This window comes from Epinephelus moara, chromosome 14 (assembly GCF_006386435.1).
Source record: "Epinephelus moara isolate mb chromosome 14, YSFRI_EMoa_1.0, whole genome shotgun sequence".
Classification (NCBI taxonomy): Eukaryota; Metazoa; Chordata; class Actinopteri; order Perciformes; family Serranidae; genus Epinephelus; species Epinephelus moara.
This window is the reverse complement of record NC_065519.1, coordinates 14,235,954-14,257,733: the sequence shown is the minus strand read 5'-3', so window position 1 is coordinate 14,257,733 and position 21,780 is coordinate 14,235,954. Positions and strand designations below refer to the sequence as shown.

At 41.9% G+C, this 21,780-nt stretch overlaps 1 protein-coding gene across 1 annotated transcript in view; it reads right to left on the bottom strand.

Moving 5' to 3' along the window:
* The window catches only part of myo10l1 (myosin X, like 1), a 73,317-nt gene extending 52,363 nt beyond the window's left edge, over positions 1–20,954 (bottom strand). Inside the window, exon 1 of the mRNA XM_050062467.1 lies at positions 20,517–20,954. Coding sequence (XP_049918424.1) covers positions 20,517–20,537 — 21 coding nt within the window. The 5' untranslated portion in view covers positions 20,538–20,954. The remainder of the gene's footprint in view (positions 1–20,516) is intronic.
* Positions 20,955–21,780: the final 826 nt, after the last annotated feature.

Here is a 21,780-nt window from a genome sequence, read left to right as displayed (position 1 = left end):
AGGCACAGCAAAACAGAGAAGAAGACAGAAAAGGAAACAAGGGAGGAAAAAGAAGAAGAAGAAGAAGAAGAAGCAGTAAACAGAGCTACTGAAGGACTGTAAAGACAGGAAATGGACCATATTACCTCCCTTAAATGTGTGCAATTTAGTCTATTGCACCAATTCTGAATTGTTTTTAAATGTACAATAGCATGAGCTCTGGAGCAGGGACACTCAACTTGCTTTGCCCAGGGGCCACTAATGCAAAATGACAGGAGGTCGGGGGCCAGTTAATAAACAAACATTAATAGTATTTATTTGAGCAAATGAAGGCAAATTCTTCTGTCTAATTTTCATTAAATTGCCAGTTCTCAACCTTTCAGCGTGTCTTCCTTCATCTTTGCCAAGAGGCAAAAACAGACGAGCAGCTCCACACAGGTCTGGTGTACACAAGGGTATTTCCAGGATTTGAGGATACTCTGGCCCTAGCCCCGACCTCTGACAGAGGTTCAGAGAATGCTCTCCTGGCAATTTTTTGATGTAAAAAGTATATTTTGATGCCGTTTTATGCACTTTGGCACCTTAATTACACTTAAAAAATCCCAGTATGAATGCATTTGTTTTCATTGTGAATTAGAAAATGGTCGGTAGGCCATGCAAAGCCCTGTTGGGGGCCAGATTTGGCCTGCGGGGCCTTAAGTTGAGTACCACTGCTCTAGAGGATGTCATCAAATAGTGTAAAGGAATGAAATCAAGCAATTATTCAAACCTGTAATTAATCAAATCAAAGATAATGAACAGATTAACTTGCTGCTCAAAGCTTGTAATAATGCTGTATGTATATATACAGTATTTCTGAATGTAAACAGAGAAAATAACAAGTGTTACAATTTGTAAAGGAGCACCATTATCCAGAGCAGATTTTATACCATCAAAGATTTCCAAGTCTCATCTGGTAAATCATTAGGTTTGCTGATTTGCTCTGTTTTATATTAGAGTAAATTGAATTTCTTGGGGACAAAACAAGACAACTGAAGACGTCATCTTTGGTTGTAGAATAGTACGATGAGCAATTTCATTGTTCTGACATTTGATAGTCAAAATGATTACCTGATTGCAGATTTTAAGTTTTACTTCATTTCCATCTTCTGCTGTAAAGTCTTTCAGGTGGTTTTGAGTGCCCAAGCTTCACAATAATACACCTATCTATTTGTATCTTGAAGACAAAAGTGATAATTTTTTGGACGATCTTGAACATAATTACTCGGGCCTAAAGCCTGAGTGGATGTTTGAGCAGTGAAGCGACGCTGCGAGACACCAGATGTGTGCATGTGAATGAAGTGAGCAGCAGAGGAGGCTGGAAATGAATTGTTTCAGCAACAGATGGTCCCTCGGCCCAAAGCGCTCCCTGACAACTTTTATCTCTCTCATTTAACTCTGCTTCTTTCTCTCTTTCTGGGCTTTTTCTGACTCTTTCTTGTGCTCTTTATCAATCTGACACACACACACACACACACACACACACACACACACACACACACACACACACACACACACTGATGATAATAGAAAACCAGTTGCGCTCCAGGCTGTGGAGTTAACCAGGCAGAAATCACTTACACACACATACAGTACACCAAATATACACACTGCTGGGTAGCTGAAGGTGAGGCTGAGGGGGAGAGAATGTCTGAATGAATTTTGGATACAGAGTTCAACACTGCTGTCGTTTGAGAAAAAACAAACTCTCTGTCGACAAAACCTTTGAATGTATTAAATTGAGCAAGGGTGGGATTTTGCCTTAAGAATTCAGCTTTTAATCTGAAAGTTGTTTCTTCTTACAAAAGTCACAGTCTCACTTAAAACAATATGACAGGTATGTTATCACCTCCAAACATGGATCCAGTGACAGATGCAAAAATGTGCTTGTGTCCTTTCATGGCTGCAGCTTTACATTGTATAAGCTAAAAAGAGAGCTGATCTAAATTTGGCACAAACGTCTTGGCATCTTTTGGCGTCTTCTTAGACTCAGCAATGAACTGATTGGATTTTGGTGGTTATACTGTAGGACAAAGGTCAATGTCACCTTGCATCCGTCTCATTCTCGTGAACATGATAAAACACCTTAAGAGAATTTCTTCAAATTTGACACAAACGTCCACTTGGACTGAAGAATAAACTGTATCAAATTTGGTGGTCGAAAGTCAAAGGTCAAGGTCACTGTGACCTCACATAACATGTTTTTGGCCATAACTCAAGAATTCTTAGGCTGATTATGACAAAACTTCACACAAATGTCTGACAGGATATAATGATGAAGTGATGGCATTTTATATCCAAAAGTTCAAAGGTCAACTTCACTGTGACATCATAATATTCTGCATGAAACACTTTTCTGGCCATTACTCAGCGTCATATCTCAGGAACAGAAGGGGAGACATTTGATCAGATACTGGATTGGTGACAGTAATCTTGGGTGCCCACCTTGAAACTGAGAGAACTATTAACTGGTTTAAAACAAATAAACTTGGCTATACAAGGTGTAGTTTCATCAGATGTGGCTTAATGGCTGTAATCTGCCAGCAAACAGAGTAGAAGAAGTAGAAGGTGCAACCCGGAAACAAAACAATTCGCCTTGGCCATCAAACTGAGAGAAATATTTAGAGATCTTCAGAAATTCATTTAGACTGGACATGATTCAATTGTTCATTCATGTTAGCTAATATTGGTTATGTTTCATGCTGTCCAGAGATGAAGGCAAAACTGTATGTTTGTTTATGGGAATATCCAGAAAGACACCGACAGTGGGAACAGCTGATCAGTCATGTGAGTTTAATTCCCGCTTTGTCAGAACTCAAAGGTGTTTCCATATTCAGTTTAGGAGGTCAACTTTTTTTGACAAAGGCAAACATACCTCAAGCGAGTTAAGAACTTTTAAGTGCAATCAAGTAAGTATTTTATAATTTTCGTACGTCTACTCTCAAGGCATACTTCAAAATGCACACAAAAATACATTTATGGAAAGCAGCTGCTAAGGGCATTAAAGTCTAAGATCTGAAATCCCCTGCATGTGCATTTCACACTAATTCACTCCAATCTTTGCCTCATACATCTAGAATCACTCTAAAAAATTCAAGAGCCTCTCTGTTGTTCTCTCCTCAGCAACTCTCTATATATAGCCTCGGTCATCCACCCTCTAGATCCCCCCTCTCTCTGTAGTCTCAGCCCTAACTCCACCTCGTCTGTCCGTCAGATTTCACCACACAGAGCCGTTATAATGATGGTGATGCCGTGATTTGACCTGATAACCTCCGCGGCCTCAGGCTCTATGCTTACAGTACTTCACCACATTCTGTTTTAACTGATAAAATCATCTCTGACCCCACTTCTACCTCTGATAGTGGAGTAATATGTATAAACTCTTCTTTCTCTTCCTAATTTCTCCCTCAATAAAAATATAATGCACGTTTTTGCTTTCGCTCTTTATCTGTCTCTTCTCTAAGTAAATTGGTCTCCAGTCCCTGATCGATGTACTCTGCCTGAGCCACATGCTATCGCTGGGGAAAATGCAGCAAGGGGACAACAGCGGGTTATAAATGACCTGCCAGCATTACAACCTACACCTACCAACACCCACGTACTACTCCTCCCCTCCCCCCACCCATTACCGGCCCAGACAGACAGGAATGGTCGTGCATGACAACAAACTCCGGTGCTTTCTGTGCACTGAAAACTGCACATATGGCAAAAACACTCCCTCTCGGTTTCACGCTGTGAAATTCAAACCGAACCGCAGTCAAAGCGGGGCCTCAGGCTCCGTCCATCACCTTTTCGTCAAGCACCATTAAACCTCAATTGTCACTTTACCCTCACAACATGACCCCTGACCTCGTATCTCACACCATGCTCTCTGACCAACAGGAGCTGAAAGAGTACCAAAACATGCAGCTCAGGGAGGAATGCTACTTCGTTCTATCTTGGTGCAAGTAAAGAGAACATAGCTGGTGGTTCTTACAGTAGTTTTATTTTTAGTAAGCTATAAGTTAGATAATAATTAGCTTTTTCCCTCCACTCAGACTTGATTCTGTTCTGCACCTGATTGGATGAACGCACCACTTGTTCAGCCTCACAGCTATTCTGAAAAGGTGCATTTCTTTCTAGCTGCAATTGAGGCAAGAAACAGATCATGTCTCATACAAGCCTAATCTACATTTTAAATTTGTCATGATCCTGGGTGTTTGTTTATATTCTTGTATCTTGTGGACTTCGTTTTGGAGGTCTCCGTTTGTGTTCTTCCTTGTTTCATGTTCGTCATTCATGTTTAATCTGCTTCCTGTTTTATTTTGTAGATTCTCTCCTCATGTGTCGTGTCTGCTTTTACTTCCTGTCTCTGTGTGTTTTCCCGCCTGTTTCTGTCACACCTGTGTCGTTAGTCCTTCCCTGTTCCAACAGTCTTCCCTTCACACCTGTTCTGTATTAGTCTTGTTTGCTCCACCCTAGTGTTCCCCTCCACACCCTTGTTGTTAGCCAATCCCCATCTCCCTCCTTTTGCCCATGTCCTCCTCCTCCAGCTGTGTCTTGTTCTTGTCATTACTTTTCTGTGTATATATACCTGTGTGTTTCCCTTTGTTCCCTGTCAGTTTGTCTGCGTTCAAACCTGTGCTTGTTCTTGTACTCACCCCCTGTGTTCTTGGTGTCATTGTGTTCTGTTTGGATTTTTTTACCTGAGTTCATCATACCATCAGAAACATAAAGACTTAACATATCTGCAACATAATAACGCACAAATATAGCATGTCTGTGGTTTGCAGAAATGTACAATGGCTAATGTTTGCCTATCATTTGTCTCAAGGCCCTGACACACCAAGCCAATGGTCAGACGTCCATTGATGTAAGGCCATCGACTGGGTGTCCATGGCCCTCATCCCTGCGGTGTGTCTTGCACCATTCGGTGAGTGAGATCACTTTAATTGGCGGTTCAGCTCAGCGCACAAGAAAAACTGAAGTGAGGAAAGTAAACAAAAAGCTAAAGTCAAGAGGGAGTGAGACCAACACAAACTTGGGTCATTGAGCTTGTTAGCAAAAATGGTTCATGATGGTCTGTGTTAATGTTCACTGGCCCACGGTAAATATGCTTTGTTCTTTCAACACTGGGATTGTGTTATATTGTGCTAACTGGCTAACTAGCATCAAGATGGTCTTCCCATTTCCCTTTTTTTAATGACGAATACAAACTACCACCATCTGCTGGTGTGGAGGGCTATTTTCTCTCTCACAAGTCTTCGCGGTGTGTTCATTTGCAACTTTTTTGGCCACGGTAGAGCAACATGAGGCAACGCAGCAGAGGGCCTTTGTCACCGCTTGTTCTCTGAAGTTGGTTTGGTGTGCCTGGGCCTTTAGATATGCATTATGAATGTAATGCCTGTTGTCTCTCAAATTTTGGTTGTTAGGTCATCCTGGACAGTCCCAACAAAGACAGACAGCTTGAAGCTGAAGGCAATAAAGGCAAGAGCATATTCAGTGTGAAGGATTGTCTTTTTAAGGTAATTCCTAACTCAATAATTTTATTTTCATAGCATTAGTAGAATTCCCCGTAAGGCAAGAAATCTATAACTTTAAGATTATATGATTCGTAATTTATGGGTTCAAACATGTAAATCCTCTGCTGTTCCTCACACAGTTTCCTCCATGTATCAAAGCCTCTGTGCAAACTAAAGCTCAGCAGGGTTGATTATATTATCATAAAATGATTATACCAAGAAGAAAAATGGGAGAACTATTAAGAAAATCCTGACCATCTAATAATCTTTCATTACTGAACATTCCCCAGAGCATTCAGCCTAGGCGTCCTGAACAGCTGTATGCAGGCATGTGTGTGTGTGTGTGTGTGTGTCTGATAAAGGCCTTGTTTCTGCTTGGGCAATCACATGGACACCCGTGCCATTTGATTGAGGCATCACCCTGGAGACAGCCTCTGATGAAGGACCCCCACCCCCTCCCTCTGAGAGACGCTCACGCCCCAATAGACACTGACCACCGACCCAAACGTACGATTACTGTCTGCAGGCATACACAAATCCTAAACTCCAAACTGCACATTCAACAGCCACTCAACTGAGCATCAATAAATACAACTCTGATGAAGACATGCTGGCGTCATGGTTGACCTCTTGTACTGCAGTGTACTCAAATCTCTGAGGTCTCTCCTGATACATCAAAACACCTCATTGCATAAAAACACACACAAGTACCTCAAATGTTCATGTAGGTGTTTCAGTTTGGGAAAAGAGAAATTAAGGTAAAGTAAAAGAAGAGAAGGGCACAGTAATTTAAATGACCTGTCCAATTCTTTTTTCCATTTATAAAGTTTTTTATATCATTACGTAGCTTGCCAGTAGTGTTCCTTGTGTATTCAAACCTGAACATTAAATTTTTATCACAGTGTGCACCTATGACCTGCCATACATGCCGTCTTCTCAGCTCACTCGGTAGTTCTCAACTCACCCCGCCTCTCCACCACGTCTACCTGCCAGCCTATCACCTGTCCACACATTTCCCGCTCCTGTTGGTCAGCCATGCCCGCTCTCACCTGTGGATCATTACTTCAAGCCACTATAAAGACCCAGCTTCACAGACCCTCATTTGCAGATTGTTCTTCACCATATCATGCAAGACTTTCCAGTGTTTATCCCTGGACTGCTTCCTCATTGCCAACTACACCTGCAGCTGACTCTCCTGCTTCGTCTGCTCCCCGGTAAACCACTCCGCCTTTTGTCCTCAACCAAGAGCAGAGAAGCTCTTAGAGCCTGTCATCAGGGGGGTCAGAGGGTACAAATGACCCCGGCCCTTATGCCATTGTATCGGAAAGAAGTTATGCTAAATTCAGGCGATGTTTGATTTTTATGTTTGTTTAGTATTTTTCATTTTGTTACAGTAATTTCTTTTTCTTTTTCTGAACACTTGTGGAGGCGTCACTTTCAAAATGGCCTCTCATTGTAATCCATTGCTGTCCCCCACCTGTGTTCGCTTAATAATCAAGATTTGGTGACACCCCCTACCAAGCTTATAAAAATGTTCTGCTTGACTCCTGTCCACCCTTTTGCACTCTGTGTAATGGGAGCAGCCATGTTTTGGAATAAAGCCTTTTTAACTTAAAGGGAAATTTTGGTTTATTTCAACCTGTCTCCTATCGTCCTAAATTTGTTTCAAGTGACTAGTGACATAAAAATAATAGTTAGCATGTTAGCCGTTAGCCTAGATACAGCCAGGGCGCATAGTAGTGTCAGACCTGTTAAAACGTAAGTGAATGGGCATACTTCAAGTGCAAAGTTAGTCCACTAAACAAGCTTTTTTTCCACAAATTCCGCCTCATATCGTTAGGATAAATGTCAGAGAACATACCGGTCTGCTGCCATGTTTGTTTACCATTTAGCTCTGCTTTCCAAAGCGCGGCCGAAATATATCTTGCCAGCTCTAGATAAAGCATTATTAAAGCATAATTCAAATGCATCTGCTCCTGCTCCACGCACGAGTGCCTGAAGTTAATTATTTCTTCCCATGTGTTGACCCTTTTCTTCAAGAGCACTTGTGTTGTTTCTTGAGTATCATATGATAAAGACGGTCCTGGAGCACACTGCTACGTCGTTCTTCACCTTATAGTTTGTTGAGATATTTCAGTCTGGACCAAAGTGGTGGAACGACTGACATTACACCACTAGTGTGACATGGCTAGCTGGCTAAAAAGCAGTAAGAAATAAAGGTAAAAAAGACAGAAGTAAAGAAAATCATAGAAGACAAGGATAAAAATGAATGACAGAGACTGAGAGAGAGAAAAGGAGTGACTCACAGGAACAGAAGCAAATCTGACAACCTCGCTGTCATCGACTTAAAGGAGAAGAGAGGAGACAGCGACGACAGAGAAGAATGGGAGAAGAGGGACAATGGTGATGATAGTGGAAAACACAGACACAAGAAAACGGGACCAAAGGTTAAAAGTAAAGGAGGCTTACGAAGACACAGAATGACAGACAGATGAATAAATGATGACAGAAACAGCTGACCAGTCAGTAGCTAATGGAAGGAAACTGAAGACCAGCGTGGCAGTGGGAGGACACAGTGGGATCTCTGGAGACTAAAGGTCAAAGTCGCATTTTTAGATGACTGCCTCTCTGTCTGGCTGCTTTAGCGAGCTAATCAACTACAGTTACCTCTACCACAGTGTTAAAACAGCACCGGAGACACATCCGAGACTCACACAACACAACCAGCCATCAATAATTCAACATAACAATATCTTCAGTGCAGTTTCAGCTGCCTCTCTGTCTCCTTTCTTCTGTGTTTTGGCACTTTTTGACACCGAAGCTGGCGAAGAAGAATGACTTGTTTTTAACATTTTAAGCCATCAACCATCAAGCTCCACCAAGCTGTGCTCTCGCTGCAATGACGGATGTCTTTAAGGAGAGTGGATGTGGGTGTGGTTGTGAGTGCTTATGTGAGGTAATCGGGCGAGGAGGGGGGGATCCTCTGGCCAATCTGTTTCTTATCAATCCTGGATGGAAGGCTTGTTTCTGTAATTGATGTTATATGGTGCCTTCAAGTGGAGTGATCACAACATAAGTCCAATTGAGCGACACACAGATGTGATAGCTTAAAGATCCAGTGTGAAGAAAGGGGCATCTATTGGCGGAAATGGTATAAAATATACTCAACGGCTACTTTATTAGGTACACCTGTTCAAACCTGCTGAAGTTCAAAACCGAGATCAGAATGGGGAAGAAAGGTGGTTTACATGACTTTGAATGTTGCATGGTTGTTGGTGCCAGATGGGCTGATCTGTCAGAAACTGCTGATCTACTGGGATTTTCACGCACAACCATCTCCAGGGTTTACAGAGGATGGTCCAAAAAGTGAGCAGCAGTTCTCTGGGTGAAAATGCCTTGTTGATGCCAGAGGTCAGAGGAGAATGGCCAGACTGGTTCAAGATGATAGAAAGGCAACAGTAACTCAAATAACCACTGGTTACAACCAAGGTCTGCAGAAGACCATCTCTGAACCAACAACACATCCAACCTTGAAGCAGATGGGCTACAGCAGCAGAAGACCACACCAGGTGCCACTCCTGTCAGCTAACAACAGGAAACCGAGGCTACAGTTCACACAGGCTCACCAAAACTGGACAATAGATGGTTGGAAAAATGTTGCCTGGTCTGATGAGTCTGGATTTCTACTGCAACATTCAGATGGTAGGGTCAGAATTTGGCTTCATGGATCCATCCTGCCTCGTATCAACAGTTCAGGCTGGTGGTGGTGGTGTAATGGTGTGGGGATATTTTCGTGGAGCGTGCGCCGAGCGACTAGGCCAGTTTGGGACCAATTGACTGTATACATGCAGGAGTAATTCCACTCCTGATCGCATTATCTGGGTGTGTTAGTCCGACTTTAAGAGATTCGATTTAGTACAATTTTAGTCAGACTAACGTGTTACCATGTATTTTAAAAGTCTGGTTTTAGTCGGACTTACACGATAAACCGATTTTCTCTGATGTCATGTGAACATACTTAGTCATGTAGCAAGTGTTCTTAAAACATAAACCAGCAATCCACACATGTTGTGTACTTGACTTCTCATGGCGAACATACAGAGCAACCTCACAAGTTACATGTAAAGGCAGCATTGTGGTTTCTAACCAAACACATAAGAGTGAACACTTAGTGTGAGGTAAAGTGCAAAGTAAAGAGGAGCTCCTGATCGAGCAAAGCAGCCCTCTAAGATGCTGCAGGCTATTACCAAGATGTAAATGATCACAATATTAATATTCTATAATCTTGCAACCCCCTATTGTCTCTAATGTTCCTGTCTTTTGAACAAAGGTGCCAGCAGGACTGAACCATTATATTCATAATTAAATTCAAAATTAAAGCATTCTGTGAAATTCAGAGATGCACAGAATTAACAGCCCAGTCACCAGAGGGTAATGTTGGTATTGTACATTTCAGCAAACCATCAATATGTTACAATCATACATTCATAACATATCAAATCAAGATTTCTAACGTGATGACATATATGAGCTGACGTTGTTGTCGGTAGGGGGACGGGATGATGGATGGCGTGACACCTTGGCGAGACGCCTGCCAACCTGCAGACCACTGCAGAGCTGTGTTTGAGACCAACAAAAAGCAAAACCTGTGTTTTCACTTGTGTGTTTTAGGCACCAAACGTGGGTGTTTTTTTTCCGTTGCGGTTTTTCCACCAGAGACAGCCCCAAGAAAAGCTGTTGTTTTTACAGAGACTTCAACAGCTTTTCCAGCCATGACTGTGCCACCAAAACCAGGTTTTTAAAGCTTAAACATGATCTTTTCCTGACCATAACTGTTTTTGTGCATAAATCTAACCAAATCTAGCCTAATGTAACGTTTCAATGTATCTGCTGTAACATACAAATATAACGTACCTATGGTTTAAAGAAATGCACATTGCGAACATTTTTGTCTGTAGAAAGGGTTGCAGCAGCAGAATCCTACTGGACGCTTGTTATGGAGCCCAGATTATTTGTGGCAATAATGGCCTTTCTGTTCACTTTTGGTGTGAAAGCCCTGTGAGATGGCTTTCATGAAGGCTATCGTACATGAAGCAGGTGCATTTGTGTGTGTGTGTGTTCAAGAGACTTGCTGCTTTTGCCATTTTTTTTTCTACAACATTACTGTGATAAAGCTCCCTGATCCATCTCCTCTGGTGCAGCCCGGCCTGTGTCAGGGCCCTAAACTGTGTCAGTAATATTCCATTAAAGGTGATAATACAATCAGGACAGCAAGGCTTTCAGCAGATTATGGCGGCTGGAAGGAGAGCAACAACATGTGTTTGGGTGTGTTTACGGGTGCGGGTGGGTGTCACCTGTCCTATATGAGTCACATCTGTCAGTGAAGGAGATTGTAGTTGAATTTCAACACTGTAGGTATGGCTTTCTGAACAATACTTCTATACGTCAATGTATTAAATGAAGATGTGTGTTCTCAAGCACATAATTATCTTTAATTAAAGGTTTTATAGGATGGCTAAATATGATTGGCGCAGGCTGACCAATCATAGTGTAGCACTGGGCCAGTTCAGAGACCAGGGTCCGACAACAACCCAGCTGTGCTCCATTGACTCTAATGCAGTTGTTTCAGATTTCCTTCATTTTCAGGCTGGTGTTGTGGATTTGGAGCAAAATGTTGTGCCTGGAGCACGTTGTGTATTAACGATACAAAGCTCCTTCACACACAGAGCTACTGTAGATACACAAGTACCGCAGGTTTTAAGTACGTAAGTGCACCGTGTTCCCCGTTTGGCTGCTTCACTGTTACTCTGGAATATCTGAAGCTTTAGATGGATAACCTTTTGACCTGTCCTCAATTCCAAAACAAACACATGAATGATTTATCCAAAGTAAACCAGATCAGAGTATACTGCTAAATTACAAACAGGGATAAAGGCTCCAGATTGAAGCAGCTGTTAATGTGTGTGTGTGTGTGTGTGTGTGTGTACGAGTGTGTGTTTGTATGGTGCAAATCCTCTTTGAGAGGCCAGTTTTGAGCAGTCTGCTAATTATCACATTCTCTCTGATCTTGGATTAAACTACAGTCACACACCCCCACCCCCAACAACACCCTGGCAACAAGACTCCACGGCAACAGTGTGGAAACAGGGCGCCATGGAAACAGCCTCTCTCCTCCACGCATTGGTGGATGATGGGAAATGGTGTTCAGGTGGAGAGGACTGTGGGATACAGTGTACTGTATCATTATTTTCCTCTATTTACTATTTTTATTCTATTTATTTGTTTGTATTTATGTATTATATTTTGCAATTTACAATTACAATTTACTTTACTGTATACAAAGTGAAAAAATAAGTATGTTTGAGTGTGTAAAATGAAGCAATCTGGGGAAAAACATTAATATCCCAGTATGGTGATGGAGACTTGAGACATAATCAGTCTCTTACCAATCCAAGTTTACTTATACTGCAGATTTCACTTATCTGAGTCCCATATAATTGATCTGAGAATACCTAATTTGACAATATAAACTGGTAATAGATTACTGAATCACCCAAAAAATTAATCTGTTGGCTATTTCATAATACTTTACAGAGCAACTATTTTAATAATCATTTTTGTCATTTTTTTCTGACAAAAATCCCCCAAAATTCATTGCTTGGTTCATTTGTAAAATGTTAGGATTTTCTGCTCTTGTGTTATGTATCATTTAAAGTAAATATATTTGGATTTTGGACTACTGGTTAAACATTAAAAGACATTTTAAAATGTCCTCTTGGACTTAAGGAAATTGTGCTTGGCGTTTTGTTCTTTTTTTTCAGTTTTCTAACATTATACAGACCAAACAATTAACTGAATCAATGATAAAGTAATCAGAATATTAATCAATAATAAGAAAAGTCATTAGCTGCAGCCCTGTGTAACCATTCGTTTAACCATTCAAACAGGCCTCAGTGCAGAAGCCTACATAAGTCTGGAAATTCTAAAGGTGTGTTCAGTTCAAACATGAAGAAGATTTTTACAAAGTCAATGTAAAGACGCAACTAGATGTCGAAATGTTTCAGCTTAAATGAAACTTTTGCAGGACGCTGTGTCACAACAGTTTAATAGTGTATCAAGCTGAGATTCTCCTGATGTCACTGAGAATCAGAAATGTTGGCCAAACTTATTGTCGTCATCTGTGGGAACCCGAAGCAAAGGACAGAACAAAAAAGGACAGGGCTCGGCAAAAAGTGAGCAAAGCCATGGGACCACGTGGAAAGTTTTGAAAATATGTATTTGTTACTTGATTCCAGATATCGGTTGTACTTTACTATTAACAGTATTGGGAAGGTTACTTTTGTAATAGATAACAGATTACTGGTTACCCTGTTAAAAATGTCATAAATAATGTAACTATTTTAATTGCTTCATCAAAGTAATGTAACTCATTATATGTGATTACTTTTTCATTGGGCTACTTTTTGAACAAATATAAGCTGAAAATGTCCGACAAAATGTAAAGATAGGATAGTCACTCTAACCCCACCCTGTCAGAATCCGTGACCCAGCCCCTAAAGCCTAACCCTAGCCACAAAACAGCTCAAAAAAACTTTTAATGGAGTCTGGTCCTGGGACACAGAATTTCATGTTATAACTGCTATTCCTGCGTGGCGAAAAAACGCAAAGCAACAGATCTAATATTATATTCTACATATGTGCTTTTTTACAGAGAAGAATATATTCAGATGTAACCCCTGTGTAATACCCAACATTTTGATTGATAACTGTAACTGATCAATTACATTTATTTTGTAATTTAATAATATGTAACTGGTTACTCCCCAACACTGACGATGAACCAAGTTAGCACTAACGTTAGCATTAGCTGCCTTCCCAAGTTAGTTAGCACAACCGTTGGCACAGCTGGCTTTCCCAGCATACTCGTCAGTGGCCGAATTCTTGCAAGTAACACAAGAAAATTTGCGTTTTGTCTAAACACACCTTAAGAAATGATCCTTTAACTCACGAGTGAGCCTAGATAAGCATGGATGGATTACATAACTAGTCTACAGGGCACAGGCCCAGGGACCCCTCTGGCTTTTACCAGCAAAATGTCACTCGAAGAGACACATAGCTTCTGACCAGGAAGAGACTGAAAATGACCACCAAGAAACATACAACTGCAAAGAGATGCAAAATAGCTGCAAAGAGACACAATATGACAACAAAGACACTCAAAACCACCTCAAAAAGACAAAATGACCACAAAGAGACAAAAGTAGCGCTGAGAAATGCGCAACAACTATAAAATCTGTGTGTTTTGCTCCTGTGTATTGAGGTGTATGGTGGTGGGGCCTTCTTCCTGTCTGTGCCCAAGGGCCCATTGTCTCCTAATCCGCCCATGTATAAAAGAAATTAAATATCCTGCAATGTACCACAAAAGAAATACTCATCGTTACATTTATTGTTATCAAACTAATCCTCTGTAAATTTTCATAGTTATATCACCCAGTTCCACCACAGCCCTTTCAAGAGAAGAAAAGGATTCTGGGAGGAGTTGTTTTATTCACACACATTAAAAAAAGCTTTGATGCATTTTACTGAAGCAGATCTGTAGTCTCACACCTACACAGGCAGAACAAGCAGGAGAGTGAGACAGGAAGGAAGAAGGGGGAAGGAGAGACAGGGGAAAGACAGAGCTGGAGAAATGCCAGGAAGAGGAGGGAGACTGGCAGAGAAGAGCCGAAAGTGTTTGGTCGACTGAGATGGAGAAGCACCAAGTGAGTGGCCGCGGGGAGAGAGACAGCATCAGAGGGAAGGGAAGAGAAGACAGAGAGAGAGAGAAGCAAAGCTGATGCAGCTCCTGAGCAGAACAAATGTGTTTGGAGCTGCTGAATATAGGTCACACATCTCCAGTGACTGTTCCCTTCCCTCCACTGAACCAGCTTCCTGCAGCATGCACTTCATATGAAATCCTGCATAATTTGGACCACAATCTATGGACTGCTAAATTTACCCCTAAGAGCTTTTGACGTCACAATGCATTGCACAAAAGAAAGGGCTGATTTGTTCCAGCAATTAGACAACACCCTAACTTTAGAGCTTCAACATGGAAGCTGCTCTCTGCGTGGTTTTCATGTATGTTTCACAGCCTATACGCAAGCTGCCGCACAGAATGCATCCAGCTGATTAATATTTTACTGCTCTTTGCATGAAAAATCAACCTCACTGTGCAAAAGATTTTATTGCTCTATAATTATATTCAGCAGGGTATGTAGTGGCCACTCTACAAATTGCAATTGAGTAGTAAATAATTATTTACAGCCCATTCAGAGTGAGGGAAACGACAGAGCAAAGGCAGAAAAAGAAGGAGAGGACTGTGTACTGGGCGAAGACAGGACAGCAAGCGAGGCAGATATGATACAGCAACAGTGACAGCAGGCTTGAGACAATGTGTCAAAGTTGTTCTTTCCACCTTCACACCTGTCTATCTCCTGGTTATCGGCCCATGGCGGATGTGCACCTGTAATACGGTCCAGACCTAACACACACACACACACCATGAAAACACAAAATGTCATCCATCTTGCTCACACATACAGAAATGTACGTCCTCCGTTACACTGTGTTACACAACTATGACACAGAAGTACGTGAAATGGGCATGACCTCTTTACAATGCAGTACATGGTGATGGGAACGAAATAGAATGACCCAGGGATAACGTTTTATTTATCGCACTGGTTCCCTCATCAAAAGTGTATGGGATTTTGGATTATTGCCAAAAATAAAGTCTTTGGCAAACAAAATGATACTTACATGTTTTGTTCAACAAGATAATGAACACCACTTTCATAAATATAGAAGCCTAAATGCAATGGCCACACATAAAAAGCTAACGTTAGGCTATAAATGAACTACACTACAGTCATATGACTTAACGTCACCACCATTACGTGGCTGTAAAGCTGTGTCCAACACAGCTTGGTGTGATGACGTTCTGTGGTCTAATTTAGCAACTTGTAAGCAACCGCCTTTTTTAGGACACACAGAAGCTTCATAGTTCACAAGTGGGATATTTAGTTACGTATTTTATGTCGTAGAACAAACATGAAAGTCTCTTCAGCTTGTGTTAACCAGAGGCATCTAAAAACTTCACTGACTTAAATACATGGGAAGCGGGAGTAGGGATGAGCAAGTACACCATTATCTGTAGCTGTGTCTGTATCTGTTCAACCAAATAAATCATCTGCACCTGTGGGCGGAGTTTATGACACAAGTGGGTGGGTCTTAATTTGAAAGTAGTTTGGGCCTAATCAGAAGTTGTTATTTTAAGCCTGAAATTGAAATGGATTAATCAGAAGTTGCAATATTTATTACCTATGAGAAAAGTATTTACAGAACAGCCTCAGAATTGAGCTTCAGATCATTTTTATCACAAGAGTAACAGAATAAACACCACTATGCAAATGAGGATTTTCCTTTATCACAGATAATGACACATTTTACTCGTATGATAATCGTACTCGTAAAAAGCACATTATGTCTATTTGGCTCAACCCTAACCAGGAGTGCTAAAATGCTAACTCATTTCTGGGTTCAGGACTCATTCCTGGCACTCTGTATAAATGAAAAATAATGTCGATAAAACAATGCTAATGCAAAGTCATTATGAATGGTCACAGTTTCTTTATGATCTTCTCAGCAGATGGAGTTTGCCCAGTTGTCATATTGTAGATGTTTAAATTTGCATTTTCTCTGAGCACTTAAAGGACTTTTCTTCTATTGTCTTTTTTGATTCTATTCTAAGGTACTTTGACATAATAAAAATGCAGTACTGACTTTGGGCAATGCCCTGAATTTGATTCTGATTAGCTTATCAATAGGAAAAGTTAGCTAAATTAAAAAAAAAAAAAAGGTTTGATTGGAAATCTATACTATAATTAGTTCTTACATAGAGGGTTAGTTGTTACTAACGGCCTGGGTACCAGTACTCAATACCTTTAAGGTATCGACCAATGACCCGGTACGAAGTAGTAGCCAAACTAGTGCTCTTTAATTTAACACGTGTGTGATTGGCCTATTTCCAAAGCAGCTACAGGACATAGTCTGTGGTGTGGTGAAGTCGAGTGCTGTGAATTTGAAGAATTTGTGCTGAGATTCCACCAAAACATTCCAAAGTATGGCAGTACTACAAGCCTGTGGCTTGGTGGCATTTTACGCAACTGAATGTTTCCATTCACATGATGGGTATCGAATGAAGTGGACAAAAAGGTATCAAATGAAGTACTCTATTGGTATCAGTGTCACTTTAAGGGTATTTGTACTGGCACTGGTGCTGTGATTTGACTAAACGATACCCAGCCCTAGCTGTTACTGAATATTGACACCCAGTTACTGTCAGTTAACTATAGTGGCTTACTGAGCAGGCACAGTTTAATGGTTGGTACTAAAGTAATCAATTGGGGCTGAGTGTAGTTGTGATTTGCTTCAGTAGTGATTAGTTTGATTAACAACAAAGAAGGGATTACCCAAACTTTGTATTGTAGTACATGAAGATCACTTCTTGGCCATGTTCAGGACATTTATGCCAAGATCACATCGAAACAATCTGCAGTATTCTAATGACCCTTTAGAGCTCTCACTGTACTCTCTACTGTAGTATCCTCTAGCTTTTCTCATGCATGTTTTTCAGCTAAGCTAACCAGAAAAAGACTTATTCTTGTTTGTATTTAGATCCCATAATGTCACTGCAACTACCCCACTACTAACCAATCCAGTTTGAATATGAGGGGATTATACAGTAGTCTACTGCCACCTGACATTTCATGCTCGGCCGGTCAGCCAGCTATCATGTTTTCTGCCTGGCTTGAGAGAGGGAGGTCAGCTGTTCACTCTTCCTGGTTTAAGGGATAGAGAGACAAGTGGGGGGACGCATACGGGATATAAGATTGAGGGATGGAGTGATGAAGATAGAAGAGGAATGAAACTAAAGTGGATGTTGGGCAGACACCTCTCAAGAGGATTGATTACTCAGCGCCCCACTGCATGAAGTCATGTTTCTGGGTATCAGATATGCAGCTTATGCAGGACTGCAGGCCTGAACATCATAACTCAATAAGTCACTCCATTTTCAGGTCTCACATATGCTCTCAGAGTCTGTGCTGCGTGGTGGGGCTGCAGGGTTTGTGATGTGCTGGTCTGGGAATCGATACTGTGATCAATATATTACAAACAGACTGATGGGAAATGGAGCAGGAGTGATGGTTGTTACACTTAGCTGTTGTGGTATGATCATCTAAATTATTGCCAGGATTCAATGGACAACCCAATCCCCAGGAAACATGTTGGCATTGCATGTTTCTGCAAACCATGGATATTGTATGCAGGGGAATTTGTAGCAGATACATTGAAACTTTATATTTCAACAATGGTGTGGTTAAGTTAAGGCACAAAAACCAATTGATAATGGTTAGGAATAGATGGTGTTTTGGCTTAAAAAACCCAGTTTTGGAGGCATAGTCCCCGCTAGAAAAGAGGCAATGTTTCAGTAAAAAACAACCACTTTTCTTGGCACTATCCCCAAAAACAGAGATGGGTTGCTACAAAACACCCAAGTTTAATGCCTAAAAAGTGACTGGTAAAACAGTGATGAGTTGCTTCAAAACACCCACATTTAGAGGTTAAAAAACCACTGGACAAACAGTGACATGTTGCCACAAAACACATGTTTAGGACCTAAAAAGTTACTGGGCAAACAATGATAGGTTGCTACAAAACATCCACATTTAGTGCCTAAAAATCCGCTAGAAAAACAGTGACAGGTCACTAAAAAACACCCATGTTTAGTGCCTAAAAAGCCGCTAAAAAAACAGTGACAAATCACTAAAAACACCCATGCTGAGTGGCTAAAAAGTCACTGGACAAACAGTGACGGGTCACTACAAAACATCCATGTTTAATGCCTAAAAAGCCACAGGAAAAACAGTGATTGGTCATTACAAAACACCCAAGTTTAGGACCTAAAAAGTCACCGGGCAAACAGTGACAGTTTGCTACAAAACATCCACATTTAGTGCCTAAACAGCTGCTGAATAAACAGTGACAAGTTGCTACAAAACTGCAAACTTTAGTGCCTAAAAATCTGCAGGTAAGCAATGACAGGTCACTACAAAACATCTACATTTAGTGCCTAAAAAGCCTCTGGAAAAACAGTGACAGATCACTTAAAACACCCATGTTTAGTGGCTAAAAGGTCACTGGAAAAACAGTGACGGGTGGCTACAAAACACCCACGTTTAGTGCCTAAAACGCTGTTGGAAAAACAGTAACAGGTCACTACAAAACACCCATGTTTAGTGGCTAAAATGTCACTGGACAAACAGTGATGAGTTGCTACAAAACATCCACGTTTAGTGCCTAAAAAACTGCTGAAAAAACAGTGATGGGTCGCTACAAAACACCACTGTGAAGTGGTTGATAAATCACTGGACAAACAGTGGTGGGTCGCTACAAAACACTCATGTCTGGTGCCTAAAAAGCTGGAAACACAACAATGACTCACTAAATCACAACCGGTTTTGTTGTTTGTTGGTCTCAAACAAGGGTCTGCAGTGGTCTTCAACTTGGCAGCCGTCTCGCCAAGGTGACACGTCACCCACCATCCCCTCCTCCTCCCAGTGACAAAGACAGGCCATATATTACATCACTTATGAAACATTAACATATCACGTGAACTGGGCAAATGTTACATATCTGTGGTTTCCAGAAATCTACAGTGGCAACATTTTTTTCAGGTGACTGGGCTACAGTTGATCACACCTCTAGTTTTCCCAGCAACAGCCAGAAAACGATGGGCCTCGGACACCACTGCTCACCATGGCCCTGGTACTCGCACAAACTTAATACCCGCACAACCACTCACACACACTAATAAATGGCATGACATCACTGCCAATGTGAGAGGCATTTAAACCCATATCAGATTAACTTAAGAGGGGGGAGGATAAGTAGCTTGGAGAGGACGGATATTGGCATCAAAGTCAGCGGACAAGACGGCGTTTTGTGAGATGGTGTGGTTACACGGGCCACTGAATGGTGTGTATGGACCAAAATGAAATGAAGGGAGGGGGGAGAGGTAAGAGCTTACATCTCCTGAGGGGGGTGACAGTGTACAATGAAGACCCTACATGGAGGGAAGAAGGGATGGAGATATAGAGGAGGTGAATTGCTGGAACGCTGTGGATCTGAATGGAAAACCCATCAGGTTTGGTTTTATGAGAATCAGATAAGGATGCTGGAGGTGAAAAGGGAAGAGTTGTCTCCAGCAGGCAGTGGAGGAATGAAGGCTGAATTAATAAACTGATTTAACTAATATTCAATTAGATACCAGTTGTTAATTATTTGTCTCACCTAGGCTGCTCATCCACATACACACACATGCACACAAACATCCCTCATCCCCCTCTTCCTCCTTCACCCCCTCCCCAACTCCCGCAGCCGTGTACCGACCCATACCCACCCATGGATCCCAGCTCCATCCCTATTAAAAAGCACAGACAGGGTCTCTTCACAGCAGCACGGTGTGGGAGGGCTGTTGCTGTAGGTCAACACGGTCTACCCTCCGTTAACAGATTGGCTTTAATCCGGGAGCAAGCCGTATGGATGCAAAAGCCCGTGTCAGCTCTCGTTTGGCCAATTTATCTGCGGCTCTGCTCTGAATTAATTTACCAAGCCGGCAGCCAGGCCCTGATGCTCTGCAGTGATCATAAAATAAACTGTGTTTATTCTCAATCGACACGGACATGCAGTAAAAGCACAGGCCAGGGTTTTGTTGGGAACGGTCGACGGATGCAAAAGCAACACCTGCCGTAACCAAACCCGTTAAAAATCAAAAAGCATCTTGCAGCACAGGCCGTGCATCGGTGCAAATGTAGCCTGTATCACACCGCGACATGCTCAATCTGACATTAATGTTCATGTCGATAACGCTGACACACATTCTCCATAGCTTACCTCCGTGAAAAACGCCTCCATCCTCCCTACCCCTCCCAGACGACGCGCGCCCGGCCCCGCAGAGCGCAGACACCGGCTTCGGTCCCGTGTGCGCAAATCTCACCAACGGAAGGGTGAGCGTGCTCGTCAAGATGGGGGAAAGGTAGCGGTGTCTCCGTGCTGGTGTTTCCCATTCACAGAGCGTTTGTCTTCATCTCCGAAATGCTTCAATCGCCCAAACACACCTCAGCAGCAGTCCGAGCTCTATGCGCAAAAACCCACATGAGAAAAATCCAAGCAGGCTGTGATGAAAAATTAAAAATGTCCACGCCAGGGATCCGTCGGTGGAGCGCTAATTGAAGCGCCCCGGTTTTCCAGGCCTGCCTCGTTTCACTGTGACATGTGTATGTGTGTGTGGATGAGTGTGTGTGTGTGTGTGTGTGTGTGTGTATGTGTGTGTGTGTGAGAGGCTGTGAGTATAGTGCGTGGACCAGTCCGGGGGCAGGATGAGCTCGACGCTGCCCACCGCACACACCGACAGGGCGGTGCAGGCACAGCCTCCTCCAACACACACACACACACACACACACACACACACACACACACACACACACACACACACACACAGGGCAGATGTAAGGTGGTCTGTAGGTCTGAGGTGTTGCTGCTGTGGTCTGACAACATCTGGATTTTTTTCTCCTGCAGTCAGCACAGTTTTTGTGTTGTCTAAAGCACCATACACCATCCCGGAGAAAAAGAAGTTGCTTGGGTTGGTGACCAGAACCGATGACAGACCCTCTGTCCCACTTGGCCCAATTACAGGTGCTGATCCTGAAGTAAAGCAGACTGTTCATCAGCAGTACAGGCTTGTTAAATTCATGCAACAGTGATCCTCGACAAGGATTTGTGCAAAAAAATCTCTCAGCTTTCTAAAAAGTTGTAACTAATGGATTCATTATAATTTGCTAATGCAGTTTATGGCCTTTATTGGTGGTGTTAGCTCTTTAATCCATCAGGAAGACTCCTCTGATGGATTGTTAAATGTCTAATCATCTTGAAAAGAGCTGCAGAGCACCTGGACCAAACTCAATATTAACAAATTGTTAACACTTATAACTGCAGACTTGCATTATTGTAAGAACCCCCTACTAATTACATACATTTACGATTGTAGACTTAAGCCCAATACCTTTATTAATATATGCAACTACAGATCTGATTGTCTATCACCCTTTGTTACTGCCTGCATGAATGATCCAAAAGCCCATCTATATGCTTGTAAGTG